The sequence below is a fragment of the Brachyistius frenatus genome, unplaced genomic scaffold (assembly GCF_029030835.1).
Source record: "Brachyistius frenatus isolate BFR_SWC_R1_liver_20210118 unplaced genomic scaffold, ASM2903083v1 Contig_37, whole genome shotgun sequence".
Classification (NCBI taxonomy): Eukaryota; Metazoa; Chordata; class Actinopteri; family Embiotocidae; genus Brachyistius; species Brachyistius frenatus.
This window is the reverse complement of record NW_027210636.1, coordinates 2601931-2613108: the sequence shown is the minus strand read 5'-3', so window position 1 is coordinate 2613108 and position 11178 is coordinate 2601931. Positions and strand designations below refer to the sequence as shown.

At 38.3% G+C, this 11178-nt stretch overlaps 2 protein-coding genes across 2 annotated transcripts in view; one reads left to right on the top strand and one right to left on the bottom strand.

The window, feature by feature from the left end:
• LOC138622685 (zinc finger protein 703-like) overlaps positions 1-11178 on the bottom strand; it is a 282664-nt gene that overhangs the window by 125972 nt on the left and 145514 nt on the right. The window lies entirely within an intron of this gene.
• On the top strand, positions 2739-9914 carry figla (folliculogenesis specific bHLH transcription factor). The gene is made up of 5 exons (XM_069701656.1): positions 2739-2924; positions 4686-4832; positions 4941-5030; positions 8020-8172; positions 9850-9914. Exons 1-5 carry the CDS (start codon positions 2739-2741, stop codon positions 9865-9867), a joined length of 594 nt encoding a protein of 197 aa, XP_069557757.1. The 3' UTR covers positions 9868-9914.

Sequence of the window (11178 nt, the reverse complement as noted above, 5' to 3'; positions counted from 1 at the left end):
TCCATTATCAAAATACCATCAGAGCCCTGATCTTCACAGGTCCGTGCCAGTCCTTTTGTATACAAAATGTGTTGCGGACTAGCATTGTGTGTACAAATCAAGAAAAAAAAAACTGGACAGGGTTTTGAATCACAAGGTAACTGGGGAACCAATTTGCAGTATAACTTCAATGAGTGTACACCATGTATTCAGCTGGTAAGAAGATAATAGTAGATTCAATGCACCCTCTATGGTCTGAATACACACCGATATCTTCAGGGTGAAGGTATAGTGTGCCCAGGATGTGGACATAAAGAGGCATCAAACCGTTTGTTCCAAGCAGCATTTTGCACTTACACTTTATGTCCGTTATCAATTTCCCAAATTATGTTTTTTGCATGCCGTTTTTTTGGCCTTTATGATGCTCAGGTTTTCTGGCAGATTATGTGTTGTCATGTGCGGGTGTTAATGATGCTGTTTGTGCAAAAACAAAAAAAGAGAGAATTAATGCTGTTTTACCGGCAACACAATCCCCTTGACATAGGTGATTACACTCCTCAAAAATGCTGCGCCCACCCATCATTCCTTATCAAAGGAACAGGTCAAGCAGACACAACTTGTTGACATAGTATCTGTGTATCTGTGGCAGTAATCTTCATGTGCACACAATTGAAAGCCCTCCTGGTGAAAGAGGCAATGATCCAGATATCCAATGAATAACCATGTGTAACCCGAGGGTTAAAGTTAGGCTATGTTTGGTCACTGTGGGTGGCTGCAGGCTAACAAGAAGAAGGGAAAAAAAAAAAGCTGCTACGTGACAAGAACATTTTAGATTAAATGGAAAATAGATGGATGGATGAGAGAGAGAGAGAGAGAGAGAGAGAGAGAGAGAGAGAGAGAGAGAGAGATACTTGATTAATCCCTCAAAGGGATTTTTTTTTTTTTTTTTTTTTTTACACTAGAGCAGCATCTACAGGTACAGGGCAAAGCAATACAAATGACAAATCAAAAATAGAGGTAGTAAAATTTAATTAAAAACTATTAAATGAAACTAAACTGAAATGATCAGCAGGCAGGGCATTGAACTGCAAAGCAATTTGTTATTTTCATATTCTTTTGTGTGGCTGTGAACACAAAAAAAATTATAATTCTTTGTAATGTGTAATTATTTCTGGAAAAATAAGTGTGATATTGGTGTGAATTCGGTTTGTATTAAATAGAAAATTTACATCATAAATACACTAAATAGAAATATTTATCTCATAATTAGCCTAAAATGTCTATATTAAATTTGTTTTTAAATTTGTACTGATAGAATCGTTGTTCTCTGTGGAAGTTTATCGAATGTCTAAAAAGAAAACAGACAAAAACGTTTTCAGTGGAGGATAAATATCAAATTACAGTATTTAACATGACTTGAATTATGGGCTGGTTTGTTAATTCCCCTTCATCTCACAAACTTTGTTTGACTTTGTAAACTATAAAGGAAAAATCTGAGGTCCTCAGTGTGTAAAGTGAAGCATGGACTTTCCAACAAAACAACGATCCCAAGCACATGACCAAGTCAACCAAAAGCCTGACTGAGGAATCGTTATGGCCATGCCAGTCCTTTGGGTATGACTCCCACTGAAAATCTTTGGTAAGATTTAAAGAAAGTCCTGGCAACACAGAAACCAAAGAATATCAGTGAGCTGGAAGCTTCTGCACAAAGGGAACGGGTTAAAGTTCCAACTGAAATACCTAAGAGGCTATGGAAACATTTATTAGAGGTCAAATAAAATGATTTTATAAAGTTTGGCCAATAACAAACTTTGCCTTTAGCACTATTACGCCACGAAGGTCAAAATTATGTTCTCAAAAAGTTCATTAATATAAGCAGAATTAAACTAAAACTCTTAGTTATGATATTTCTATTTACTTAATTCATATCCCGAGAATGTTTTGCAAGTTAAGAGGTTAATTTTACATTAAGATGTGGAGAAAATAATTTGTATACAAAATCCAAATATGGCAACAACAAAAAAAGATCAAAACAACATATTTTTCTAATTTGAATGCAAGATGTTCAAGGTTTTGGAACTAACTAAAAAAAACTTCCCTCCCTTTTCTCATACTTGCATTTTAGTTTTTTCATTCTCTATTCAATGTTCATGTTTTCCTTGAACTGATTTAAATGCGTAGAATGTTTCCAAGGTAGAAACTAAGCAAAGTAATATTGAAAATCATAGAAAATTCAGTGTGAAAAGAGCTTGCCTGAACAAGCTGAATGCCTTTTTGAATCCTTCTTGTGAAGGCCATTAGATAATAGAAGGATCAAGGCCAACCAAATATAGAACCAATACTGAAAGAGACAGATAAATGACTTGCACAGCCGGTTGTTGATTTGCTTTATGTTTAAAAACAGACAAACAAAACTATTTTCTGTGAGCTAACCGCAAACGTACTTACATGAACCAATCCCTGGAGCTTTAGTTCTGAACTTTTCTGTTTTTTTTGACACAGGTGAATCACACCTGACTTGCAGGTGGGAGTCCCACCTCAATTGTTTTTTTTGTGGAGTTTTTGATTGACAGGCTCAGGTGGCTGCCGGAGGCCTAATTAAACACAGGTGTTGCGACTTCCGCCCTGCCGGAAGTCCTCTTTAACTTGACATATTTACGCGGGACCACGGCGGGGTATCAAAAAAAAAAAAAAAAAAAGAAGAAGAATAAAATAAAATAAAATAAAAAGTTATATGAACACGTGGTTCCTCGTTAACGATGAAGGTCCCGGAGGAGGAATCGATGGGCGACATCTTGAAGCGGTTGAACGGCGTGTCGGCCCTCCCGGTGTACAGCAACATCGAGAAGTACAGGCGAGGGAGGGAAGGCTCGTACTTCGTCGCCGAGGACTTCCGCGAAACTGTGAAAAAGAGGGAATTAGTCAACGCCAAGGAGCGACTGAGGGTGAGTTTTAATTGTAAAAAAATGAACCACGAATGTCGGCTAAATGTTCTCTCCGAGTCGGTTTCACCCGGAACTCTTTCGGCTAACATTAGCATGTAGCTTAGCTGTCCCTCCCTCTCCCGTTTTTAAATCCTAAAATGCAGCGGGATATTAACTCTGTCAAAACTTTATGGAAATTGCGGTTATTATATTTAACACACCGACTATTATCTCCACCGGCTGCAACACAACAGTAATACACGTCAGCCTTGAGGTGGTTGTTGTTGTTGTTGTTGTTTTTTTCGCAAGTTCATACCAGTTTATTTTATTTTATTTTTTAAATTTTTTTAATCAACATTGGTACCACGTGATTGATAAATACGCCGAATTTACCCCAGGGTAAAAACACAGGCCTATGTACTGTTTTAAAAGTTTCATGATTGGCAGCGAGAGTAAAGCTGTTAAATGATACGATTTGTAAACGCAGTTTGGCACGTGGAGTCTCTTAAACACAGCAACTCTTTGAACCCCCGTTGTTATGCCGAGCATGCGTGAGCTCGGTGGTGGTGTTGTTATTGCAGTGGAATATATTCGAGGTCTGCTTTTGCTTTTTATCTCACAATAACTTCTTTTGATCCGCAGTGTCGTGTATTATAGTGGGATCGCAGCAGGATGTGTCGTTTCGTTTGCATTTGAAAAGGAAACTAGAGGAGCTGGCTCATCAGCTGGCACACTGACTGCTGCCAGAGATGGGAGTTTACCTGGGATTTATGATTGCAGCAGCGTGGCTGCACTGCAGTTGTTCGGATGATGGTGCAAACGCATTGTTTATAATTGTTGTGACACCATACATGCTGCAGTTGTGTGTGTGTGCAGTGATGGTTTTTTGCTGGCTGATGGAAGCTGCTGCCTTCCTGAAGTTTTTGTGATGTGTTAGTAACACATCTGTATATATATATATATATATCAAATAACAGCTTGCACTTTTTAGAGCAGCTGTGCTCACAAGCAACAGCAGGTATTCGATACGGTTTAGAAAGAAAAAAAAAAGTATCATATCTTCTCTTTTGCGTATGCCGAGTCTTTCCCGTTTATTATAATTGGACTGGACCAACACGCAACTGTTGATATTGATCGGTGGTAATGGAAAGCAGATTGTGAATGCAAAAGTAGTCAAAGAAATTCTCCGCACGAGCTTTCAGGATGTTTGTAATATCATGACTACTTTTGAGTAAAAAAAAAAAAAGTACTGGTGGTGTTGATAATGTTATCATTTAATGAGTGCAAATATGCACACTTCAGTTCTCCATTTCTTCTCTTTGCATTTTCTGCTGGGTTGTGTCGATACAGAGCTTAAATTGCTGCCTGTGGATTTCAAAATTATGTAAATTGTGCCCGCTTCAGGTCCTGTTTCATCATCAGCATCATGTGCGTGTTTTGCTTACTGCAATAAGATTGTACAATGACTCACCTCTGGCAAAAATCCATCACACAACAATAACACTGTTGTCTGTGTTTCTTGTTTGTTTAAATATGAAAAAAATAATATATATATACACTGTATATATTGTGCATTTATATATTTAATGTTTTTTTCTGTTATTTTATTGCTTTCCTGTATCTATAAACGCTGCTGTAGCGAAAAAATTCCCCTTGGGGATTAATAAAGTAACTACCTACCTACATACCTACCTTAAATTCAGGTTGCATCACAGTTGAAGGATTTCGCAATGATCCCGTCGTCGGTCTCTCAGAGTTGATTAGAGCCTCTTTTCTGCACAGATCAGGAACTTGAATACCATGTTCTCCCGCTTGAAACGCATGGTGCCACTGATGAGGCCTGATCGAAAGCCCAGTAAAGTGGACACACTTAAAGCTGCGGCGGAATACATTCGATTGCTTGTTGCAGTTTTGCAGGACACTGACAGCGTAAGTACTTCAGTCAGTGTGACTTTTTCGAAGGACAAATCTGTTGTTTTCAAGGACAACCTGCCACTCATTTTGAAATGTTGATTAGAGTTATTTTCTATTTTGTAGGATGATGGCAGTGGGGCTGATTTTCTAAAGAATGCAATCACTTATGGTCAGACTGAAGTCCTCGGCAGTGACCTATGGAGAGTGGATGATGTGAGTGTTGTTTTTTTGTATTTTTCATTTTGTAGTCTTGCCATTGTGTCTGTTAAAGAGGTCCAACATAATTAAAACAGATAAAACATTAAATTTATTGGTAAACAATGAACAGCAAAAGCATTTACCGCAGTTCACCACATGTTAACAAAAGGCTGATACGCTGGCTGAAATGAAAATAATTAGAGCTGTGGAAACTGGGCTGCCGGACCGATCAAAAAGACAAAAAACTGCTTAAGACGGCAACACTTGTCCTGATTCCCTCGGTAAGGATGCTGTTTAAAAGGTCGTGAGTCACCCACATCAACGACATTTTTTCTGAGAAGGAACATCATCAAACAGCGATCCGGTTAACTCAATCAAGCCTGAGTGCTGAGGCTCAGACGGATGAGAGTTTGACAACTCTCCTTTTTAGTTGAGGGCACAGACAAAACCCGGTCAGTTATTTCAGGGCCGGACAGCTCCCCCTCGGACTTTTCCAGCTTCAAGACTGACATGCAAAGCAGCAACTTCAGCGCCACAGAGGTCTCAGCAGCCTCACCTGCCCCAGAACTTTGAACTGAGAAGAACTTTGTTTACAACACCAGGAATTGGGATCTTGCGCGTTATTAACATCTCTGGGAAATTATTGCACACTTCACCGTCCTAAAAAAGTTATTGCCAAATTTTGAAGGAAGAAGTGTCTCTATACAATCAACCAAAACACACTGAAATGACTTGCACACTACAGGAATTGGATGCAGTGTATAATAGTATGGTTTGGTTTCCCCAGCTACATGATATGTGTGACAACACTTAAAATAGCGTGCCCCAAAAAAAAAAAAAATCGACGTGAGCAGCACGAGGATTATCATGTGCCAGATTCAACATCTATGTTTGATATGAACCATAAACTACAGTGTGGTTCACAACATACGCAGCAGAGGCCCTTAATTGTTTCCATTTACGCGTTCGCAAACCATCACTCAAAAAGTAGCCTGCTGACAAAGATTCAACTTTCTCCCCAACTTACTGCAACTTCCAACAAAGGAGACACTGAAGCCTCGTTTTTGTTTATTTTTGCTCAGTGATGTGCACGAGATCGGGACTAATGTTCCACTCCCAAGAAAATGTTTGCTTAACTTCAGCAGCGCCAACTATTGGCAGGATCGCAAAGAGCGCCGTCACTGAACCCTAACCCTCTTCGTTCTGTTTACATACAGCTCAAAGAAGCCTCGTATACCTTCAAAAACCTTTTGAGTGACTCCATCTTGCCCAACAGGCATACTTTTGCCTGCTTCTCAGAGACTAACAGAGAAAAACATAAAAAGCTTCTCCAACAGAAGTGGACCTGAAAGGCCGTCATGCATTTTAGTCTTTCAAGTAGGCTGCTGGAAAACCATTAGGCGCTTTAGGTGCCAAGCAAAGTAAACTTCAGTGCGCAGTTGTACTTTTCAGTCGTAAAAAATTCATCCCCTCCATCTGTTGCTGCATCTACACGTGACCCTCGACTCATCTGCAGGTTTTGGTGCCTTAAGAAAAACTAGTAGCACAGCTTTTTTTTCAGGCATAGAACATGTAATAATGACTACCTCAACATTTATTCATCATCGTAGTCATCATCAACAACAAATAATACCATTAACGCAATCCATTTTGGGGATGCAAAGCTATGAAAAATCCCTTTTGCATGTGTTTCATTCTCCTCCACCATTACCAGAGAACGCTCTCCCAGGAAGTGTTGAATCACTTGCGTCATACAGAAAGTGCTGCTGAGCTTCTTCAGCACCCGGTCAATATCGACAAATTAAAGGTTATCTTTAAAGTAGCATTATATGCCTCTTCTGTCGATGCAGGTGCTTACTTTTATTTTTTTTTTTTTATTTTTTTCTTGGATTCAATATGGATTCCTGTGAAGTGTCTTGTTTGTAATAGTGGTGTGTCTGACGAGGCGTCTGATTGGCAAACATGCGCCAAGTTTTCTGTCAAGAGTTAGTAAAATCATATTAAATAACTTTCTTTTCTTTTCTTTTTTTCAGCATTTGAGTTGGACGGCGAGCTCTTTATTTAGCTGTGGTGGTTATATTGACCGTGGTCTAAAGAAGTTGAACCTGTCATCTGTCCACTGTTCTCTAAACTTTTTTTACTTGGTTTTGTTTTCCTGTTGAATTTAAGCAAGCGGTACAGATGGGTAATATAATCCTACAGCCTTAAAATTAAATGACTTTATTCACTAATTCAAAAATGTTCTTTCGCTTGACATTCACTGACAGAGGACCGGAAGGTATAAATTGTGGTTGCTTAGTGAGCTGCAGGACCGAAGTTGTGTTTTTTTTCTTTTTTCTTGTTTAGCTGAAGGAAGCTTTTTTCTTTTTTTTTGCCATCCAGGGACTTGCATACTCAACACAGCGAAGGAAAGTGCTACTAAGTGGAGCACTGGGATTCATCTGGAGGTACAACGATGTATCATCAGAATATAAATAGAAGCATAGACCCCAGAGAGGAAGGATGTGCAGGGAAAATATAATTGGACCTGTTATTAAGCTTTGCGGTACTCCACAAAAGAAGAGGACACATTATCAAATCTAATTTGAGGTTCATTTTGTCTTTTGGGGTAGGAAGCAGACAATTGCCAGGCCTGTCCCTGAAGACATGGATCATGCTCAAAGTGGTCCAAAAGGATGGACTGATAAACTGTTGTTTATTATTATAATAATTTATTAGATTGGAGGCAGTAACTACAAACTTTCAATTCTGTCACAGCTGTCTGACGACATGTGAAAACATAAGGTATATTTTGATGAAACTGTTTTTTTTTTTTTTTTAAGAAGGATGGATAAGGGCATCTTTTATGCATAGTTTAATCACTACTAAAAATCAATACAGTGTACAGTAATACTGTGAACTCACCAGTAATCCTATAGCAGACACATATTCGGTAGCAGAGGGATCAAATTTCATGCATTTTTTTTTTTTTTTTTTTTTTTTACTTGAATGTTTTTTCTTGCAGTTGCTGAGCATGTCAGATGAGCACATGGACGACGACTTCACCATGCCTCCAGAGCCGGTAACAGAGGACGGAGATATGACCAGGCTGGTGTTGCAGCATTGTGTGATGCCTTCGTACCAGTTCATCATCCAAGTAGCACCCGATTTGACTTCGGTAACTTATTAACTTTTCTTGCTGATATTAAACCTAATTTTCTGCTCCGTGCTCGTCGAGCCACTCTTCAGCCGATGCCGGCCAGGCAGCTGTTGAAGGGCAGCAATTATGAAGATTGACTGTTGCTTAGGGGTCCATGTTCAGTCTGTCAATCAAACGGAAAGATTTCAATCATGATTCAGAGAGGAGAACTTGTTAGATGTGTATTGGGGATGTACACTTTGTTTTTCCATTGGTTCTTTTACGCTTAATTTGTGCATCCAGTATAAGGCTGACGGGATTCATGCCACGTCAGCGCAGGTTTCCATCCTCATTAGCGTGCTTCTGCCTTACCTAACCTTTAATAATCAGAGAAAATAAACACCTTTTTTAAAAAAAAAAACACTTTTTTTTATAAATCGCCAGTTTTTAGTTCCTCCTCTTTCCAAAGTTCATATTACATCAACTATGACATACAAAGGAATAGAGAATATACAGTACTTTCCTCTTGCATTCATCCAGGCAGTTCATAATGTTCAAAAGCAGCAGAGTATTTGACTTTACTTCTGGTCAATTTTGCGGACCATAATGTTTTGTTTTATTAGAATAATTTCCCTTATTCGGTGTTGTAAAGATTCTCTGTCCCCCATATGAAATATCAGTGACCGTACATAATAAAGACATGGAGGAATCTAGCTTCTATTCCCCCCTGTAACAGTCGGCAGCGACAACATCTACAGAGAGGAGATGAATTGTATATAATTCACATTTTATGTGATCTCATTAGCAAATATTATTTAAATGACTTCTGAAACCTCTTCACCTGCTTAAACAATTTGAACACGACACTGAATTCTTTAACAGAACAAACTGTCTGTCAAACAGCTGCTGGTAGATGCGCGTTTGAAACCGACTTAATATTCCTTCTGTCGCCTTTGCTTTTGTTTTGTTTTCCGTTGATATGCGAGGATTAAATCGTTCCTCCAAGTTAACAGCAGTTAGGGTTGTGAATAAAGAAATCAGTTGGTTATTCTGTTTGATTTGTAGAAGAGCTCTCAATGCAGAATTTTAGTTAATTACGTAAACACAGAAATCTCTTGTCAGTCGTGGAGAAATGGTGCGACGTTTCCAACGGAAGACTTTGTGGGACTTTTCCCCCCAAATAGGAAGCCGGCAAACAAAAGGCAATCAGCAACATGTTTATTTCATGCACCGACATGGCAGGTATACACCACGGTAAGAACGGGGCAATCAGCACAATGCTTTTTGATTGTGTGGCCCTAACATCCGACGCATTCAAACAAGTACCTCGTCATCTGATTGGATAATTCAAGGTGAAGAGGCTTCGATCAAGATGTGGCTGCTTTTTTCCCCCACCCGTCACAGTTCCCACACTTGTACCATTGTGCTGTTCACTGAATTGATATGACACGAGATGAAGACTTAAATTTATATGATTTTCTCAGAAGCTTTCAACGTCCGTGTGTCAAGGTTCAGCTGAGGAAATCGGCTTGTTGAAGTGACAAATTTTAACTTTAGCACAATACACATCTCTGACTATTCTGTCCTCAAATACCTTGTAGTTATACATAATTATACTGGTTCTTTATGCTTTTCATTTCGTGAAGGATCTGAGAGGAAAAGAATGATTAACACCGTTTTAGTCACAGGCAATTTAAAACTTCCTTTATTCAACAGATGTCTCACCCATGCTGATTGGTGTTTAAAGCAGATGGCTTGGACCAACTCTGGAAAGCTGCCAGGTTTGAATTTTAATATTATATGTAAAATATAAAATATATATTTCAAATCAGTTCTCGGAAATACTTTTTCAGGTTGAAGACAAATCACTGCAACACCAAAAGTTGGGAAAACTTTTACAATTCAAGCAAAGTGTAAATTATTGTTCAAAACACACTGTAACTATCAGGCTGGTTTGATAAACGTTATAATTATTGCTGTTTCTGATAAATGTTATCATAAATGTTTGTGGTACCAGATCCAAATTTGTAAAGAATTCTGCCCTCTTGTGGTCTGAATGAGAATATATTTTAATAGATTTTCTAATTGACAATTTGTACAAAATGAGCACCGTGGGTCCCAAAGACAAAAGCATGGGTGTGAATGATAAAATAAGTCACTTAATTGCGTGCAGCTGTTTTAGTTTGAGCTTCTTGGTGTTTCCCATTATAATGCAGCCGTGGCTTTTATTTTGACACTGGAACGATGCGTTATTGATGACGAGTTATTGTTAATACTTTTAGTAACACCTGCTTTCTTCCTACTATGATAAATCAAAATGACTTGGATTGATTAAGTGTCCCGTCTCGCATATAGAAGTGATATTCTCTATTGCATTTTTGTACTTGATTCTTTTTCCCCACTGGTTTGAAATGCATTGCTACATCGCCCTCTGGTGGTGGAATGTGGTGTGTTGCACCCAGCTTCACTGTCAAGTCAGACCAGCTGTGTGCTCTGTAACATGACGTCAGGCGCTAAACACGTCGACATCACCAGCAGCATCATAGTTTAATTTAGTCAGAACTCGTGCTATTGGATAGATCTACACTCTTCACATCAAGACTTGCATTTTGATCAACAATTCTCATTTTATTTTTAGGGACCTGTTGCTTTGAAGAAAGGCATTATCCTGAAGAAAATAGACTTTTATTTTGTCTTTAATTTTGCTTTCAACATTTCAGTTTTGTTTAAGTGAATATATATGTTTTGATTTTTGTTTAGATTTTACAAACTGTATACTTGGTAGCCTTTAAAATGAAATGTACAAGACGGCTATATTAATTTCAGTTTATATTTTCATCACACTACCTGCTAATATTATTTCAAAAATACAACTGGGAAATGTTGAAATGACCTGTTGTTGTGTTTTTATTGTATTCATCATGTCATTTAAGACTGTGGTTGTTTTTTTTTTTGTTTTTTTAAATTGCCTCATTGGCAAAAGTAATTAGAGTTTATGTAAAGTTCACTGCATCCCCAGGCAAATGTCATAATTGTTGATTTTTG

Excerpts from the sequence above, each read along its gene's own strand:
- figla (XM_069701656.1), top strand. The coding sequence starts at position 2,739 with ATGAAGGTCCCGGAGGAGGAATCGATGGGCGACATCTTGAAGCGGTTG. Across the intron at positions 2,925-4,685 it reads ACGCCAAGGAGCGACTGAGG|ATCAGGAACTTGAATACCAT; the intron begins GTGAGTTTTAAT and ends TTTTCTGCACAG. Across the intron at positions 4,833-4,940 it reads TTTTGCAGGACACTGACAGC|GATGATGGCAGTGGGGCTGA; the intron begins GTAAGTACTTCA and ends TCTATTTTGTAG.